General features: G+C 37.1%; 1 protein-coding gene across 2 annotated transcripts in view; it reads left to right on the plus strand.

The window, feature by feature from the left end:
• Nucleotides 1-21,329, plus strand: part of LOC133647036 (membrane-associated guanylate kinase, WW and PDZ domain-containing protein 2-like) — a 227,141-nt gene that overhangs the window by 202,559 nt on the left and 3,253 nt on the right. The window contains exons 13-21 of one of the 2 annotated variants that reach the window (XM_062043086.1): nucleotides 4,400-4,604; nucleotides 4,718-4,833; nucleotides 6,825-7,017; nucleotides 7,086-7,313; nucleotides 9,736-9,921; nucleotides 10,000-10,282; nucleotides 16,220-16,439; nucleotides 18,095-18,238; nucleotides 21,098-21,236. In XM_062043086.1, coding sequence (XP_061899070.1) covers nucleotides 4,400-4,604; nucleotides 4,718-4,833; nucleotides 6,825-7,017; nucleotides 7,086-7,313; nucleotides 9,736-9,921; nucleotides 10,000-10,282; nucleotides 16,220-16,439; nucleotides 18,095-18,238; nucleotides 21,098-21,236 — 1,714 coding nt within the window. The remainder of the gene's footprint in view (nucleotides 1-4,399; nucleotides 4,605-4,717; nucleotides 4,834-6,824; nucleotides 7,018-7,085; nucleotides 7,314-9,735; nucleotides 9,922-9,999; nucleotides 10,283-16,219; nucleotides 16,440-18,094; nucleotides 18,239-21,097; nucleotides 21,237-21,329) is intronic. The other variant, XM_062043087.1, reaches the window with a different exon arrangement.

Raw genomic sequence — 21,329 nt, forward strand, 5'->3', positions numbered from 1 at the left:
AAAAATATTTTAAAAGTAAATATTTTATCATAGCATACCCAATTCTCATATTAAATTGATGTTGGATCTAGAACATTTTATTGTAATATTATAACTTTATTTTATATATATATATATATATATACAGGTATATATATATATATATATATATATATATATATATATATATATATATATATATATATATATATATATATATATATATATATATATATACAACTTTTTGTTTTGTTTTATCAATTACATTTTACATTACATTTTATTCTTTCTTAGTAATATTGTAATAAAATTCTAACTAAATATATGTGTTTTTAATATTTAATTCTGTCTGTTTTTGTAGTTTTATAACTTAATCTTTTAAATATTTAAACATACTTTTTTTTATGCTGATTTCTACCTATTTTTGTAACATTAAAACGTAATCTAATAATATTTTAAAAAGATTTTAAAAGTAAATATTTTATCATAGCATACCCAATTCTCATATTAAATTGATGTTGGATCTACAACATTTTATTGTAATATTATAACTTTATTTTATATATATATATATATATATATATATATATATATATATATATATATATATATATATATATATATATATATATATATATATATATAACTTTTTGTTTTGTTTTATCAATTGCATTTTACATTACATTTTACTCTTTCTTAGTAATATTGTAATAAAATTCTCACTAAATATATGTGTTTTTAATATTTATTTCTGTCTGTTTTTGTAGTTTTATAACTTAATCTTTTAATGTGAAAAAAATATAAAATACAATATGTTACCATAAGGTGCTCCAATTCTCATATGAAATGTATTCACCACATTTTTAACATTTTCTGGTAATATTGCAACTTTCTTGGACTATCTTTTTCTTAGTAATATTCTAATAAAATTATAACTAAATATGTGTTTTTAACTATTTGTTTTAATATTTATTTCTGTTTGTTTTTGTAGTTGTATAACTTAATCTTTTAATATGGAAAAAAAAAGATTATAAAATAAAATATGTTATCATAATGTGCCACAATTCTTATATGAACATTTATTCACCACATTTTTATCATTTCCTTTATTTTGTTTGAACAATTTCATAATTTTCTTTTATTTTGATAATGTTATTCAATAAAATATAAAAATGATTACTAAAAATGTTTTTAAATATTTAAACTTACATTTTTTTATGCTTATTTCTACCTATTTTTGTAACATTAAAACGTAATCTAATAATATTTTTAAAAGATTTTAAAAGTAAATATTTTATCATAGCATACCCAATTCTCATATTAAATTGATGTTGGATCTAGAACATTTTATTGTAATATTATAACTTTATTTTATATATATATATATATATATATATATATATATATATATATATATATATATATATATATATATATATATATATATATATATATACTTTTTGTTTTGTTTTATCAATTACATTTTACTCTTTCGTAGTAATATTGTAATAAAATTCTAACTAAATATATGTGTTTTTAATATTTAATTCTGTCTGTTTTTGTAGTTTTATAACTTAATCTTTTAATATGAAAAAAATATAAAATAAAATATGTTATCATAATGTGCCCCAATTCTCATATGAAATGTATTCACCACATTTTAACATTTCCTGGTAATATTGCAACTTTATTTCCTTTTTTTTTTTTTTAGCAAGGACATTATTTTCTTTTATTCTGGTAATGTTATTCAAATAAAAATGATTGTTTAAAAAAAAAAAAAAAAGATTATTTCTACCTATTTTTGTAGTATTAAAATGTAATCTAATAATATTTTTTTTAAGATTATAAAAGTAAATATTTTATCATAACATGCTCAATTCTCATATTAAATTGATGTGTTAGATCTGGAACATTTTCTTGTAATATTACAACTTTCTTGGACTCTCTTTTTCTTAGTAATATTCTAATAAAATTATAACTAAATATGTGTTTTTAACTATTTTTTAAAATATTTATTTCTGTCTGTTTTTGTAGTTGTATAACTTAATCTTTTAATATGGAGAAAATATAAAATAAAATATGTTATCATAATGTGCCACAATTCTTATATGAACATTTATTCACCACATTTTTATCATTTTCTTTATTTTGTTTTAACAATGACATTATGTTCCTTTATTTTGGTAATGTTATTCAATAAAATATACAAATTATTACTAAAAATGTTTTTAAATATTTAAACATACATTTTTTTATGTTTATTTCTACCTATTTTTGTAACATTAAAACGTAATCTAATATTTTAAAAATATTTTAAAAGTAAATATTTTATCATAGCATACCCAATTCTCATATTAAATTGATGTTGGATCTAGAACATTTTATTGTAATATTATAACTTTATTATATATATATATATATATATATATATATATATATATATATATATATATATATATATATATATATATATATATATATATATATATATATATAACTTTTTGTTTTGTTTTATCAATTACATTTTACATTACATTTTATTCTTTCTTAGTAATATTGTAATAAAATTCTAACTAAATATATGTGTTTTTAGTATTTAATTCTGTCTGTTTTTGTAGTTTTATAACTTAATCTTTTAAATATTTAAACATAATTTTTTTTTATGCTGATTTCTACCTATTTTTGTAACATTAAAACGTAATCTAATAATATTTTTAAAAGATTTTAAAAGTAAATATTTTATCATAGCATACCCAATTCTCATATTAAATTGATGTTGGATCTAGAACATTTTATTGTAATATTATAACTTTATTTTATATATATATATATATATATATATATATATATATATATATATATATATATATATATATATATATATATATATATATATATATATATATATATATATATATAAAACTTTTTGTTTTGTTTTATCAATTACATTTTACATTACATTTTATTCTTTCTTAGTAATATTGTAATAAAATTCTAACTAAATATATGTGTTTTTAATATTTAATTCTGTCTGTTTTTGTAGTTTTATAACTTAATCTTTTAAATATTTAAACATAATTTTTTTATGCTGATTTCTACCTATTTTTGTAACATTAAGACAATCTAATAATATTTTAAAAAGATTATAAAAGTAAATATTTTATCATAGCATACCCAATTCTCATATTAAATTGATGTTGGATCTAGAACATTTTATTGTAATATTATAACTTTATTTTATATATATATATATATATATATATATATATATATATATATATATAACTTTTTGTTTTGTTTTATCAATTGCATTTTACACTACATTTGACTCTTTCTTAGTAATATTGTAATAAAATTCTAACTAAATATGTGTTTTTAATATTTATTTCTGTCTGTTTTTGTAGTTTTATAACTTAATCTTTTAATGTGAAAAAAATATAAAATAAAATATGTTATCATAATGTGCCCCAATTCTCATATGAAGTGTATTCACCACATTTTTAACATTTCCTGGTAATATTGCAACTTTCTTGGACTCTCTTTTTCTTAGTGATATTCTAATAGAATTATAACTAAATATGTGTTTTTAACTATTTGTTTTAATATTTATTTCTGTCTGTTTTTGTAGTTGTATAACTTAATCTTTTAATATGGAAAAAATATAAAATAAAATATGTTATCATAATGTGCCACAATTCTTATATGAACATTTATTCACCACATTTTTATCATTTCCTTTATTTTGTTTTAACAATTTCATAATTTTCTTTTATTTTGATAAGGTTATTCAATAAAATATAAAAATGATTACTAAAAATGTTTTTAAATATTTAAACTTTTTTTTTTTTTAAATGCTGATTTCTACCTATTTTTGTAACATTAAAACGTAATCTAATAATATTTTTAAAAGATTATAAAAGTAAATATTTTATCATAACATACCCAATTCTCATATTAAATTGATGTTATATCTAGAACATTTTATTGTAATATTATAACTTTATTATATATACTGTATATATATAACTATTATATATATTATAACTTTTTGTTTTGTTTTATCAATTGCATTTTACACTACATTTTACTCTTTCTTAGTAATATCGTAATAAAATTCTCACTAAATATATGTGTTTTTAATATTTATTTCTGTCTGTTTTTGTAGTTTTATAACTTAATCTTTTAATGTGAAAAAAATATAAAATAAAATATGTTATCATAATGTGCCCCAATTATCATATGAAATGTATTCACCACATTTTTAACATTTCCTGGTAATATTGCAACTTTATTTTTTTTTAACAATGACATTATTTTCTTTTATTCTGGTAATGTTATTGAATTCCAGGCTTGGTCCCCATACCGAGTGATAACCAGTGTGTGTGTGTGTGTGTGTGTGTGTGTGTGTGTGTGTGTGTAGTTACCAGAGCAGTGGGACCCACACGGAAGCCCCCAGGCCAACATGTCGGGTCCAGTCCTCCCTCCAGGCACTCCCTTCCCCAACCAGCCTCAGCACCGCACCTCCGTGCCGGACTCCACCGAAGGGTTCGACCTCAACAAGCCGGACCCCTACGACCTTTACGAGAAGTCCAGGGCCATCTACGAGAGTCGACGTGAGTTTTCACGTGAGCCCGTCATCGTTGGCGCCTCTTTCATTTGCTGCCAAGGAAAGAGCCAAGCCATAATTTGTGTGTTTATGTGTGTGTGTTTATGTGTGTGTGTGTGTGTGTGTTAGCAGGTCCTGAATACGAAGAGGTGGAGGTGCACCTTCTGAGGGAGAAGACGGGTTTTGGCTTCCGCATCCTGGGTGGAGACGAGGCCGTGCAGGCTGTGAGTCCGGACGCCCGTGACAAGGCTCGTATGGGACGGGCTGGACCTCACACTTGTTGTTTTTTTTAACCCTCACGCACTTCCGTCTTTACCGCCGCCTAACTTTTCACGCACGCACACTTCATTAGGTACACAACAATGTTAACGTGACCACACACACACACACACACACACACGCTGGAGTGTGTTTGGTAAAAAAAAGCACAATTGGTGATGCTGGCTGTACCTAATGGAAGTGACTAGAGAGTGTTTACACTCATATATACATATATATATATATATATACATGCATAAATACGACACCAATGAAGTCGGCACTCTGTGTAAATGGTAAATAAAAAGAGAATACAATGATTTGCGAATCCTTTTCAACTTATATTCAATTGAATAGACTGCAAAGACAAGATATTTCATGTTCACACTGGAAAACTTTTGTTATTTTTTTGCAAATAATCATTAATCATTTTTACCACTGTGTTACATGGCCTTTCCTTTTAACAACACTCAGTAAACGTTTGGGAAATGAGGGGACACATTTTTGAAGTGGAATTATTTCCCATTCTGGCTTGATGTACAGCTGTGTCAATGCTAACATGTGTCAGTGCTAACATGTGTTAATGCTAACATATGTCAATGCTAACATGTCAGTGTTAATATGTGTCAATGCTAACATGTGTCAGTGCTAACATGTGTTAATGCTAACATATGTCAATGCTAACATGTCAGTGTTAATATGTGTCAATGCTAACATGTCAATGCTAACATGTGTCAATCCTAACATGTGTTAATGCTAACATATGTCAATGCTAACATGTCAGTGCTAACATGTGTCAGTGTTAACATGTGTCAATGCTAACATATGTCAATGCTAACATGTCAGTGCTAACATGTGTCAATGCTAACATGTAAGTGCTAACTAATGTTAATGCTAACATGTGTCAGTGCTATCATGTGTCAATGCTAACATGTGTCAGTGCTAACATGTGTTAATGCTAACATATGTCAATGCTAACATGTCAGTGTTAGCATGTGTCAATGCTAACATGTCAGTGCTAACATATGTTAATGCTAACATGTGTCAATGCTAACATGTGTTAATGCTAACATATGTCAAGGCTAACATGTCAGTGCTAACATATGTTAGTGCTAACATGTGTCAATGCTAACATGTCAGTGCTAACATATGTTAATGCTAACATGTGTCAATGCTAACATGTGTCAGTGTTAACATGTGTCAATGCTAACATGTGTTAATGCTAACATATGTCAATGCTAACATGTCAGTGTTAGCATGTGTCAATGCTAACATATGTCAATGCTAACATACGTCAATGCTAACATGTCAGTGCTAACATGTTTATGCTAACATGTGTCAATGCTAACATATGTCAATGCTAACATGTCAGTGCTAACATATGTTAATGCTAACATGTGTCAATGCTAACATGTCAGTGCTAACATATGTTAATGCTAACATGTGTCAATGCTAACATGTGTCAATGCTAACATATGTCAATGCTAACATGTCAGTGCTAACATATGTTAATGCTAACATGTGTCAATGCTAACATGTCAGTGCTAACATGTGTCAATGGTAACATGTGTCAAAGCTAACATGTGTCAATGCTAACATGTGTCAATGCTAACATATGTCAATGCTAACATGTCAGTGCTAACATATGTTAATGCTAACATGTGTCAATGCTAACATGTCAGTGCTAACATATGTTAATGCTAACATGTGTCAATGCTAACATGTGTCAATGCTAACATATGTCAATGCTAACATGTCAGTGCTAACATATGTTAATGCTAACATGTGTCAATGCTAACATGTCAGTGCTAACATGTGTCAATGGTAACATGTGTCAAAGCTAACATGTGTCAATGCTAACATGTGTTAATGCTAACATGTCAGTGCTAACATGTATCAAAGCTAACATGTGTCAGTGCTAACATGTGTCAATGCTAACATGTCAATATTCTGCTAATAACCACCTTCTGTGTGCGAGCAGATCGTGATCGGCGCCATCATCGAGAACACGCCCGCCGAGCGTGACGGGCGACTGCGGCCGGGCGACGAGCTCATCTCCGTGGACAAAAACGTGGTCGCCGGGAAACCGCACAAGTACGTCATCGACTTGATGCACGCCGCCGCTCGCAACGGCCAAGTCAGCTTGACTGTGAGGAGGAGGGTGCAGATGCTGGGTGAGGAGCACAAAGATTGTCTACGAAGGCCAGGACGGTCACTCTAACCTGCGTCAACACCTAACCAGGCGAGGCGTGCCCCGTCAACGGCCGCAGCCCCAGCCTGGTGTCCACTCAGCACAGCTCGCCACGCAGCGACGCCCCCTCGGCTCCGCCTCTGGTCACCGTGGCGACGGCGTGCGCTCACCAGGACGCGGTGCAGACCAGCGACGTGGTCATCCATCGCAAAGACAACGAGGGCTTCGGCTTCGTCATCATCAGCTCCCTCAACAGGCCCGAGAACGCCGCCGTCATCAGTGAGCATCCTCTTTTTTTACACATGCTTCTCAACTGTCAGGGGAAGGATCTTTGATCGGCGCTTGTCGGGTCGGTCCTTTAAAAAAAGCAGCGCACTCCCGTCATATTAAGGATCTTTGTTTTGAAGCAGGTCATAAAGAACTGCAGTGGCTTTGTTGTGTAAAGGATCTTTGATCAGTCCTTGTCAAGTAGGTCCTTTAAAAAAAAAAAGTGCACTCCTGTCATATAGAGGATCTTTGACAAGTTGTTTTGAAGTATTTCCTTAAAAAAAGCAGTGCACTCCTGTCGTATAAAGGATCTATGTTGAGTTGTTTTGAAGAATTTCCTTAAAAACAGCATAGTGCTCCTGTCATATAGATGATCTTTGACAAGTTGTTTTGAAGTACTTCCTTAAAAAAAGCAGTGCACTCCAGTCATATAGATGATCTTTGACGAGTTGTTTTGAAGTATTTCCTTTCCTGTCATATAAAGGATCTTTGACAAGTTGTTTTGAAGTATTTCCTTAAAAAAAAGCAGTGCACTCCTGTCATATAGAGGATCTTTGACTAGTTGTTTTGACGTATTTCCTTAAAAAAAGCAGTGCACTCCTGTCGTATAGAGGATCTTTGACGAGTTGTTTGGAAGTATTTCCTTAAAAAAAAGCAATGCACTCCTGTCGTATAGATGATCTTTGACTAGTTGCTTTGAAGTATTTCCTTAAACAGCATTGCTCCTGTCATATAGATGATCTTTGACTAGTTGTTTTGAAGTATTTCCTTAAAAAAAAGCAGTGCACTCCTGTCATATAGATGATCTTTGACTAGTTTTGAAGTGTTTCCTTAAAAACAGCAGTGCACTCCTGTCGTATAGATGATCTTTGACTAGTTGTTTTGAAGTATTTCCTTAAGAACAGCAGTGCTCCTGTCATATAGAGATGATCTTTGACTAGTAGTTTTGAAGTATTTCCTTAAAAAAAGCAGTGCACTCCTGTCATATAGATGATCTTTGACTAGTAGTTTTGAAGTATTTCCTTAAAAAAAGCAGTGCACTCCTGTCATATAGATGATCTTTGACTAGTTGTTTTGAAGTATTTCCTTAAAGAAAGCAGTGCACTCCTATCATATAGATGATCTTTGACTAGTTGTTTTGAAGTATTTCCTTAAAAACAGCAGTGCACTCCTGTCGTATAGATGATCTATGACTAGTTGTTTTGAAGTATTTCCTTAAGAACAGCAGTGCTCCTGTCATATAGATGATCTTTGACTAGTAGTTTTGAAGTATTTCCTTAAAAAAAGCAGTGCACTCCTGTCGTATAGATGATCTTTGACTAGTAGTTTTGAAGTATTTCCTTAAAAAAAGCAGTGCACTCCTGTCATATAGATGATCTTTGACTAGTAGTTTTGAAGTATTTCCTTAAAAAAAGCAGTGCACTCCTGTCATATAGATGATCTGTGACTAGTAGTTTTGAAGTATTTCCTTAAAAACAGCAGTGCACTCCTGTCATATAGATGATCTTTGACTAGTTGTTTTGAAGTATTTCCTTAAAGAAAGCAGTGCACTCCTATCATATAGATGATCTTTGACTAGTTGTTTTGAAGTATTTCCTTAAAAACAGCAGTGCACTCCTGTCGTATAGATGATCTTTGACTAGTTGTTTTGAAGTATTTCCTTAAGAACAGCAGTGCACTCCTGTCATATAGATGATCTTTGACTAGTATTTTTGAAGTATTTCCTTAAAAAAAGCAGTGCACTCCTGTCATATAGATGATCTTTGACTAGTAGTTTTGAAGTATTTCCTTAAAAAAAGCAGTGCACTCCTGTCATATAGATGATCTTTGACTAGTTGTTTTGAAGTATTTCCTTAAAAACAGCAGTGCACTCCTGTCATATAGATGATCTTTGACTAGTAGTTTTGAAGTTTTTCCTTAAAAACAGCAGTGCACTCCTGTCATATAGATGATCTTTGACTAGTTGTTTTGAAGTATTTCCTTAAGAACAGCAGTGCTCCTGTCATATAGAGATGATCTTTGACTAGTTGTTTTGAAGTATTTCCTTAAAAAAAGCAGTGCACTCCTGCCATATCGATGATCTTTGACAAGTTGTTTTGAAGTGTTTCCTTAAAAAAAAGCAGTGCACTCCTGTCATATAGATGATCTTTGACTAGTTTTGAAGTGTTTCCTTAAAAACAGCAGTGCACTCCTGTCGTATAGATGATCTTTGACTAGTTGTTTTGAAGTATTTCCTTAAAAAAAGCAGTGCACTCCTGTCATATAGAGGATCTTTGACTAGTTGTTTTGAAGTATTTCCTTAAAAACAGCAGTGCTTCTGTCACATAGATGATCTTTGACTAGTTGTTTTGAAGTATTTCCTTAAAAACAGCAGTGCTTCTGTCACATAGATGATCTTTGACTTCTCTGCATTGTCGTCCCTCCCTGTTTGCAGCTGTGCCCCACAAAATCGGGCGTATAATCGAGGGCAGCCCTGCAGACAGGTGTGGCAAGTTGAAGGTGGGCGACCGCATCCTGGCGGTGAACGGACAGTCCATCATCAGCATGCCTCACGCCGACATCGTCAAGCTCATCAAAGACGCCGGCCTCACCGTCACGCTGCACATCATCCCGGAGGAAGGCGAGCGCTCTTTCAGTGTGGCAGCATCGGCTCAGAGTGTGTCATGTGATCTTACGCCACGCCCCCTGCTCTCCACAGGGTCCCAGTCTGGGCCCGGCTCAGAGAAGCAGAGCCCCATGACCCAGAAACACGGCGCCCAGCCCAACGCCGCAGCCCTGAGCGGGCAGGCGGCGCCTCAGATGTCGCTTCAGCCGGGCCAGCAGGCGTCGAGTCAGCCCGCTCAGACGCCGGCTCCCAGCAGTCAGATCCTGGTTTGTCCTCCCGCACCGGCGCCATCGCACCCCACAGCGGCGGTCACGCAGCAGAGCCCCGTGGCACATCCCTCTGGACCTCTGCCACCACTCTATCTCCACGACGGCAGGTATGTGCTTCACAAGAAGTTACACTAGTGGTACTGTTGTCAATATTACACATGTTTCATGTTGCCTTTTAGAGGTACTGTTGGAATATTACACATGTTTCATGTTGCCTTTTAGAGGTACTGTTGGAATATTACACATGTTTCATGTTGCCTTTTAGAGGTACTGTTGGAATATTACACATGTTTCCTTTTAGAGGTACTGTTGGAATATTACACATGTTTCATGTTGCCTTTTAGAGGTACTGTTGGAATATTACACATGTTTCATGTTGCCTTTTAGAGGTACTGTTGGAATATTACACGTGTTTCATGTTGCCTTTTAGAGGTACTGTTGGAATATTACACAGGTTTCATGTTGCCTTTTAGAGGTACTGTTGGAATATTACACAGGTTTCATGTTGCCATCCACCCTATTTGCTGGACTATAGAGCACACCCACTAAATGTTTTTAAAGGTATATATAAGCCGCAGATATAAACGTTGTGAAATTTGTTATTTACAAATAAATATTTTATATGATGTTTATGTATGTATGTATGAATGTAAGTGTGACTATATGTATGTATGTATAAATGTAAGTGTGACTGTATGTATGTATGAATGTAGGTGTGACTGTATGTATGTATGTATGAATGTAGGTGTGACTGTATGTATGTATGTATGAATGTAAGTGTGACTGTAGGTATGTCTGTATGTATGCATAAATGTAAGTGTGACTGTATGTATTGTTGCGTTGACCAGCATTCCTCCAATGGGGAATTCAAATTGCTAGTCTCTCCCAGATTCTTTTTATGGCAATAAGCTGATGTTTATATTCAATCACCAGGCAGTATTTGGTATTTTGTAGTTTATTCTCAAAGCTTAGAGGACAAACCCGAGACCAACCCAGTACACCAGCGTTCCCTAGCCCGGTCCAGATCGGTCTCTCCCAACCCACCCAAGTGCTGTGATCTTCCCTCTGTCCCTCGCCCCCACTCCCGTTGTTTAGACTACTCCGAGTTATCTCTACTCTGACACATTCCAATCTAGAAGGCAGACACCTTACAATGAGACTCAAAAGAAGGAAGAATACTAGCTATTCTTTATATGACTATAGGAGTTCAGAAAGAAGTAACACTTAAATATGGATATGATTCTGATCTGCTTCCAACAAGTCCCCCTTTAAGATCTTCTAATAAGATCTTTATTACTTGTACAAAACTTATAAAGCACGCCCCACATTAAAGTCTTAAAGTTACCACTTTGCTCGACCCCCTTTAGTGACACTTAGCACAAGGGGCTGTGCGGTTCTGGATGGTCTTGAGGGAGGTCGGGGCAAGTTGTTCAGCAAGTCCCTCAACTGCGTCACGAGTCAGGTTGGTTAGTCTCAACGGCGGCGGGGAGTTAGAGAGGCCGCTGAAACAGGAGTTCCAAGGGGTGTTAATTTGGTGACTGGGGTCACCAGTCTAACCATAGCACAAAGCCCAACGGCTGACGTCGGGATTCTAATGTACAATCTGTGCTCCCCACAACACCAGAATAAGTCAGCTCGTGCCCAAGGGCCTATCCTAGAGCCATCTATCAGTGTGGTGCACCAGTAACGGTTAATGTCACCCAATTTGTTGGGGGACGAAGAGGGTCCTGTAATTTGAAAACGCGTGTAATTCAGCTTTTGGGCCACAAAGGGAAGAAGTCGGGTGGCATCGTCAACAGAAGGGTACACATGTCAGTCAACTTAAAAGGGGCGGGGTAAGTGTGGGAAAAGGGACGTCCAGCGGAAGAAGCAACACAGTCACCCAGGTTTTGGCATCCACCTGAGCCACAGGTTGTCTGCACCCGCTCCTAAGGTCAAAGTTACCAGGCCTTCGGTGGTGATGTCATTAGCACGCACAGATGTGAGAGCCTTTGAAACACCACCGAGGTGGGGTGGACTTTAGGTGCTACAGAGGGTGTAGAGGTAGTTAACGCCCTCTCAATGACATTAATTTTAATAATTCCTTTAGAGTCTGTATCAGTCAGGTCAACCCCCAAAACAACATAAAAGGGACGATGGGCACAACTTACCAGAGTATGTTGTCTGCATCCGACACCAATGGTTCAGGGTTGAGTCGTAACAAATATACAGGTAGAGGTTATTACCACGGTAATAGCTATTGTGTCCCCCGTAATTAATCACACTGCACAGGTCAAAAAATAAGTCTTGCTATCCCCTTTGACCCAGTCTATTTAAAGTCCGCTGTATGTTCTAAGACACTTGTCAATCACTGTCGTCAGGAAGGAAGAACTGAGACACAAAGACAGTACAACACGCCCAAGCACCAGTCCGTCAGGGAACACTACCGGGTGTAACATCCTGCCTTTCGTCTATCAATATCAGAGTAATTTAGGTAACAAAACGGGGATAAACATCAAACTTTTCACTTAATGTAACGACAGATAGTTATGCTGCAAACAAGCAAGAAAAACTAAGAAACATTTAGCATACTGGATTGGTCTCACACAAGGATATACAATATAGAAGTTGAAAAGAGTAATGTAGGTAGAAAATCTCTCTCGTCTCCTGGGCTGAGGGGCAGATGATGTGGCGAGGGGGTCTAGAGGGGCAGATGATGTGGCGTGGGGGTCAAGAGGGGCAGATGATGTGGCGAGGGGGTCAAGAGGGGCAGATGTTGTGGCGATGTCAGCAATGACATCCGCTGGTGATCTGGGTTGGTCTCGGGTTTGTCCTCTAAGCTTTGAGAATAAACTACAAAATACCATTTTTGCTGAATGTCAGAATAGTTTTAGAATAGTTTTATTGCCATTGTTTGAGAACGGGTTCACAAACTAGGAATTTTTCTTGGTGCAAACGTGCGACATAAAACGCATATTTGGTAATAAAAAGAGCTGTGACTAAGCTATCAGATAGACTTAGAAGGGATTCAAGGAATTCAAGGAGCTACTGTTAGGAGTTATTGTTCATTTGCCTGATGGCCGAGGGGAAAAAACTGTTCAGGTGGCGGGAGGTGTGGGTCTGGATGGAGCGTAGTCTCCTGCCTGAGGGGAGAGGGGAGAATAGTGTGTGTCCAGGGTGAGAAGAGTCTGTATGTATGAATGTAGGTGTGACTGTATGTATGAATGTAGGTGTGACTGTATGTATGTATGTATGAATGTAAGTGTGACTGTAGGTATGTATGTATGTATGTAAGTGTGACTGTATGTATGTATGAATGTATGTATGTATGTAAGTGTGACTGTATGTATGTATGTATGAATGTAAGTGTGACTGTATGTATGTATGTATGTATGTAAGTGTGACTGCATGTATGTATGAATGTATGTATGTATGTATGTGTGACTGTATGTATGTATGTAAGTGTGACTGCATGTATGTATGAATGTATGTATGTATGTAAGTGTGACTGCATGTATGTATGTATGAATGTAAGTGTGACTGTATGTATGTATGAATGTATGTATGTATGTAAGTGTGACTGTATGTATGTATGTATGTATGTAAGTGTGACTGCATGTATGTATGTATGAATGTAAGTGTGACTGTATGTATGTATGAATTTAAGTGTGACAGTATGAATGTAGGTGTGACTGTATGAATATGTTAATATGTTAATGTAAGTGTGATTGTGTGTGTGAATGCGTGAGTGTGAATGTAAGTGTAACTCTATGTACAGTATGTATGTGATTGTATGTGTGAATGTATGTATGTGTGCATGAATGTATGAATTTAAGTGTGACTGTATGTATGTATGAATGTGTTAATGTAGGTGTGATTGTATGTATGTATGTAGTATGTATGCGTGCGTGACTGTATGTATGTATGAATGTGTGACTGTATGAATGTAAGTGTGACAGAATGAATGTAGGTGTGATTGTATGTATGTATGTGTTAATGTAGGTGTAACTATGTATGTATGTGACTGCATGTGTGAATGCATGAATGTATGTATGTATGTATGTAGCATGAATTAAATCAAATATAAAAGTACAAATATAGAATGAAAAAGTAAATGTGTGAGATTATTTCCTGTTGGGACAAACATTCCAACATGGATTTAATTATAGCAATAATTAAATGATATTACACAAATACATGAACGTTCATAGTATAAACTTTAACTCGTCTATTTCATGAACAATGACGACAATTTTGACTCTCAAGCGAGCCATTTTTTGATTTTGTGCGGCACTTTTGTCAATGCAACAACGTTTGCGTACATGTGGAGGAGCGATTGCGACGCTAGATTTGGTATTACGTGTGGTGAGGAGCGACTGCGGCGCTAGATTTGGTGTTCACATGTGGTGAGGAGAGATTGCGACACTATATTTTATGTTAACGTGTGGTGAGGAGCGATTGCGACACTAGATTTGATGTTAACGTGTGGTGAGGAGCGATTGTGACACTAGATTTGGTGTTAACGTGTGGTGAGTAGCGATTGCGATGCTAGATTTGGTGTTCACGTGTGGTGAGGAGTGACTGTGACGCTAGATTTGGTGTCAACGTGTGGTGAGGAGCGATTGCGACGTCAGATTTGGTGTTAACGTGTGGTGAGGAGCGATTGCGACACTAGATTTGGTGTTAACGTGTGGTGAGGAGCGATTGCGGCACTAGATTTGAACGTGTGGTGACGAGCGATTGCGACACTAAATTTAGTGTTAACGTGTGGTGAGGAGCGATTGCGACGCTAGCTTTGGTGTTAACGTGTGGTGAGGAGCGATTGCGACACTAGATTTTGTGTTAACGTGTGGTGAGGAGCGATTGCGACACTAGATTTTGTGTTAACGTGTGGTGAGGAGCTATTGCGACACTAGATTTGGTGTTGACGTGTGGTGAGGAGCGATTGCGACACTAGATTTTGTGTTAACTTGTGGTGAGGAGCGTTTGCGACACTAGATTTGGTGTTGACGTGAGGTGAGGAGCGATTGCGACACTAGATTTTATATTAATGTGTGGTGAGGAGCGATTGCGACACTAGATTTGGTGTGAACGTGTGGTGATGAGTGATTGAGACGCTAGATTTAGTGTTAACGTGTGGTGAGGAACGATTGCGTCACTAGATTTGATGTTAACGTGTGGTGAGGAGCGATTGCGACACTAGATTTGGTGTGAACGTGTGGTGATGAGTGATTGCGACGCTAGATTTAGTGTCAACGTGTGGTGAGGAGCGATTGCGACACTAGATTCGGTGTGAACGTGTGGTGAGGAGCAATTTCGACGCTAGATTTGGTGTCAATGTGTGGTGAGGAGCGATTGCAACGCTAGATTTGGTGTTAACGTGTGGTGAGGAGCGATTGCGACACTAGATTTGGTGTTAACGTGTGGTGAGGAGCGATTGCGACACTAGATTTGGTGTTGTGGTGAGGAGCGATTGAGACACTAGATTTGGTGTGAAGGTGTGGTGAGGAGCGATTGCAACACTAGATTTTGTGTTAACATGTGGTGAGGAGCGATTGTGACACCATATTTGATGTTAACGTGGTGAGGAGCGATTGCAACACTAGATTTTATGTTAACGTGTGTGAGGAGCGATTGCAACACTAGATTTGGTGTTAACGTGTGGTGAGGAGCGATTGCGACACTAGATTTTATGTTAACGTGTGGTGAGGAGCGATTGCGACACTAGATTTTATGTCAACGTGTGGTGAGGAGCGATTGCGACACCAGATTTGGTGTTAACGTGTGGTGAGGAGTGATTGCGACACTAGATTTGGTGTTAACGTGTGGTGAGGAGCGATTGCGACACTAGATTTGGTGTTAACGTGTGGTGAGGAGCGATTGCGACACTAGATTTGGTGTGAACGCGTGGTGAAGAGCAATTGCGACACTAGATTTGGTGTTAACGTGTGGTGAGGAGCGATTGTGACACTAAATTTGGTGTGAACGTGTGGTGAGGCTCGCCTGGTCCCTGGCTGTCCCCACAAGACCCTCTCAGATTGTGTTGCTTTCCCCCTCCCACACAGGTCAGAGGTTAAAGCGAGACAGGATGTCAAACCTGACTTCCGCCATCCTCCGTTCACTGATTACAGGCAACCCCCGGTAGACTACCGTCACCCGCCGGTGACCGACTACCGTCAACCCCCGACGCTGGACTACCGGCACCCGCCAGGCCTGCTGGACTTCAGGCAGCACCCTGCCGCCTCGCAGTTCCCCCTCAGCATCACGGCGGACTTTAGACCGCAGGTAGGCTTTAATTACCATGTTTTCCAAAGTTGAGCTTACCCACCTCAATACTTTTGATGCACCGGTAGGAGTGAACATGGCCTTAAATTGAAGATGACTGTCATCTTCTGACTCTGTATGTTCATAGCCAATTTTAATGAATATTTTAATTTAGGATATCCATCCATTTTCTACCGCTTGTCCCTTTCGGGGTAGCGGGGGGGTGCTGGAGCCTATCTCGGCTGCATTCGGGCGGAAGGCGGTGTACACCCTGGACAAGTCGCCACCTCATTGCAGGGCCAACACAGATAGACATGTACAAACATATAAAGGGCATTCTTACTCAACGGCCATACATGTCACACTAAACAACGCAGACACTGTCATAAACCTGTGCCATATTGTGAAACCATACGAAACAACATTGACAAACACATTTCGGGAGAATATAAAGGTAAACACAACCGAACAAATACCCAGAATTCCCTCAAAGTACCAACTCTTCCGGGACGCTACACTATTTTATTTGCTACCGGGTGTAATTATAAGTGTGACCAGTAGATGGCAGTCAAACATAAGAGATGAGTCTCAAGTAAACAACACCAACATTTTAAATGTCCCATTCAAAATATAGAACATTAAACAAAATGTTTTAGTAGTAAATATTTTAGTGCCATTTCTAATAAAGTGCTTACTTATATCTGTCAGTCGTCGGCGGTCACTCGAAACGAGTATGACTGTCCTCCGTAGGGAGGACGCCTGTGCGTGGAATCTTTTAATGTGGGGAGACTGGTGCACGGTCAGCCACCACACAGTCCTTGGCATTGAGCGGGCCAGGGTCCAGTGGCATGGAGACCAAGACGACTGGGGACCCGTCTTTGCTGCAGCCTTCATCCGCCTTCCCAGCCGTTGTGGTGCATTCCGCTGCCGCCATCTTCCGCCTGGTCCACCGTTGAGGCGGTTTTCACTATTCGCCCATAGCTGGGGTTATTTACCCATAGCTGGGACAGGGGTTGACTGGGCACCAGGGCATGTCCACACACCGGTGGGCCTGCATGCCCCGTCTCTGGGGCCCCCTGCTGCTCCGAGATCCCGTACAACTTAGCCTGGAACCGCGAGGTTCCAGTTACCGTGTGTGGCCACGAGGAGGCATGTACGAGTCTTGACAATGGAGAGGCTATGTACCGGCTGAGGAGGCTTATGCACTCGGCTCCTCTTTTCGCCCTCTGAGACAGAGGGCTAGCCGGCGGCACTAGCTGAAAGCAATGAGTATCAGGCAGAAGCAGCATGCAGCATAGCAAGCAAAAGCGGCATGCAGCATGCACTAACTACAGGTACTACTACTCCAAGGCTACTGCACTAGACGCATCACATCGCCCTGTGCGATGTTTTTCTGCACACACACACATCTGTCAGTAAACTCGCCATGAAAGCGCTAAAACATACCGGTGTGGTGAGTTAACATTATTCACATTAATGACAACCTTCTTCCAAAATATAGAATGTGAGCTATAACAGGATAATGCATACATTTATCATTTGTTTTCAAAACGCTTACAAAAAAGTGGGACCCCCAAAAATGTACTGTGGGACCCCATTTTTATGACTTGATGGGGACCCTGGGACCCCATTTTGAAGATTCCTAGCGCCAACACTGCTGTTTGCTCCCCCCGCAGGACTTTGACTACTTCACGGTGGAGCTGGAGAAAAGCTCCAAGGGCTTCGGTTTCAGCATCCGAGGCGGCAGAGAGTACAAGATGGATCTGTTTGTGTTACGCCTCGCCGAGGACGGCCCCGCCATTCGCAACGGGAGGATGAGGGTGAGCGCACCCGCACCGCGAATGCTCCGACTGTAACTCCGATCGCTTTTTTTTTGGTTCAGTGAAACCGCGAGAAGAACTTTATTTTCTGACTGAAATAAGGATTTGGAGTCTACAGGAAACTCTCTTTGAACAAATAGTCCTTGATCAACAAGTGTGTGACACAACACCGCAGCGTCACCACCAATGTCGGAACATTTCTTATCACGGTTATTGCAGGCATAAACTTAATAAAAAAGACTGAATATAAGCTGGGGCCCACAGGTGCCCAGGTGGGAGGACAAGAGGGGCAACCGCCCCAAAGCTCCTGGCTTTTCAGCAATTGAACATGCCAAAAATTAGCACAAAAAAAAGCAGCATTTAAAGATGTTTTAGTGTTTAAAGAATTAAAAAATGATTAGAGTCACTATGTTATTTAGTCACGACAGTAATTGCAACTTGTGTTCACATCCACAGGAACCACATGGGTTAGCCTACTCTCTACAGTATTTACAACCTTACTAGTGTTCACTTCACAGCCACAGATGGTTCATCTACTTATTGACATTATTTACACATTACTTTGTCTGTTTCAGTCACTATGTTATTTAGTCACTACAGTAATTGTGTTGACATCCACAGGAACCACATGGGTTAGCCTACTCTATACAGTATTTACAACCTTACTAGTGTTCACTTCACAGCCACAGATGATTAATCTACTTATTGACATTATTTACACATTACTTTGTCTGTTTCAGTCACTATGTTATTTAGCCACTACAGTAATTACAACTTGTGTTCACATCCACAGGAACCACATGGGTTAGCCTACTCTATACAGTAATTACAACCTTATGAGTGTTCACTTCACAGCCACAGATTATTCATCTACTTATTGACATTATTTACACATTAGTATGGCATTTTTGCTTTGATGGCTCTGACATGAGCCTTCCTGGCAAATTTCTGAGCAGCTTGTATTTTCCTTTTTGTTTCTGCTTTAGCGGATTCTGCCTTGGATTTTACAGCCAATTTCTGACTCTTCGACTCCCTCTCCACGCTAACTGCTCCAAATGCAGAAATCCTAAAGAGTACAAACAATGTTTATTCTATTAGCTAACTTCCTTTATCTGAATAGCCATTTGTGATTTATAGCATGAAATAACAAATATGCGCGTCTGTTGTGTTTTCCCTTCCTGGTTCGATGGCCTGTCCCTAATGTTTTGCCCTTATCTTAACCAATGGTGACTAATCACAGTAAACAACAACAACCAATCATGGATGTTCTTATACGTAAACCAACCAATCATCATTGATTGTGTGGATTTGCTACGTCGCTTCCATTTTTATTTTATTTTTTAATTATGAATTTATTAATCAATCAACCACACAATACACAACAACACCACAACAATGCAATCCAATTCCAAAACCAAACCCGTCCCAGCAACATTAAGAACAACAGTAAACAGAGCAATTGAGAGCAATTGAGGACACACAAATCCAAATGTAGTGAAACAAAAATGAACATCATCAATATTACAATTTCAAAATAGCAGTGATTCAAAAACCCTTATTGATATCATCATTAAAAACATTAATAAAAAATTAGAAATGAACAATAGTGTCACAGTGGCTTGAATCCTAATATCATAATTAATAAAAATGTGGTTAAATGGACAACATGGAAAGACAGAGATATTACTAAACCTCATCATATTATTAATAAAAACTCATTTAAACCGTTCAATGATTTAGTTGATCAATATAATGTACCCAGAAATCATTTTTTTACATTTTATCTCTTTAAAACACGCTGTAAATAAATGCATATCCTCTGAAAGTATGTCCTTAAATAGCCATGAACTGGAAGATGCACTTTTTAATCAAGATACAATTAAGAAATTAATTAAACTATTTTATGGAATAATAAATGAACACCACACTAGAAATGCAAATGATGCATGTGTTCGGAAATGGATGATGGACTTAAACATTTTAGATGAAAGAGACATATCATGGAATGATATTTGGAAAAATGCCAATAAGCCCTTTAGAAGCATTAAAGATAAACCGACTCAATTTAAGATATTGAATAGATTGTATTTGACATCTTCTCAGCTGTTTAAAATTGGCGTAGTAGATAGCAGGTTATGTATGAAGTGTCGGGCAGCTGAGGGAACTCTTGTTCATTTATCGTGGGAATGTCAGAGAATAAAAGAGTTATGGTTAAAAACAACAAAAGAAGCAATCACATTCCTTAATATAAACATCCCAATGACACTGCAAACTTGTATTCTTGGGGATCTACATCAATTTAGTAACGTGTCATCAAAGAGTAAAAATGCTTTTCTTTCAATATGCATAATAACAAAAAGGGTAATATTTAAAAAATGGATAGCTGTTGATAGTCCAACTCATACTGACTGGTACACACAAGCTATGGAGATGATATCAGTAGAACAAACTGCATTTAGTTTAGATAAAAATGAGTCATATATTGGAATATGGGATCCATTATTTAAATTTGTTTCAACTAATAAATGACCCAAAATATGACTTACTATATCTTTGTGGAAAATGTTGGACGTGGTGTGTTGTCGGGCTTATGGGATGTGATGCTTCCATTTTTAACTTCATCATTTTTAATGGAAAACCCTACTTTTTACCACTGGATGATCAAAAACCGGGAAAACCGTAGTTGTTGGCCTGGTATGGCAAAGAGACCGACGGATCAAGATTTTAACACATATTGTAGGTTCGGAAAAAAACGGAAAATAATTGTTTATATTTTTGCAGAGATAAAAAAAAGAGGGATTTCCGACCATAGACGGAAAAATCCCATGGCTGATGGTTGTGTCTATGTGTCTCCTTCAGGTGGGGGATCAGATCATCGAGATAAACGGGGACAGCACGCGGGACATGACTCACGCCCGCGCCATCGAGCTCATCAAGGCCGGGGGCAGGCGGGTCAGACTGCTGCTAAAAAGAGGCACGGGACAAGTTCCGGAATACGGTGGGTGCTGTTAGGCCTTAATCACCTTGTTGTAATAACAGATTAACTCCTGTCTTTCCTCCATAGATTAACCAGCATTTTAACTACTTTTAT

This window comes from Entelurus aequoreus, linkage group LG03 (assembly GCF_033978785.1).
Source record: "Entelurus aequoreus isolate RoL-2023_Sb linkage group LG03, RoL_Eaeq_v1.1, whole genome shotgun sequence".
In the NCBI taxonomy this organism is placed as follows: Eukaryota; Metazoa; Chordata; class Actinopteri; order Syngnathiformes; family Syngnathidae; genus Entelurus; species Entelurus aequoreus.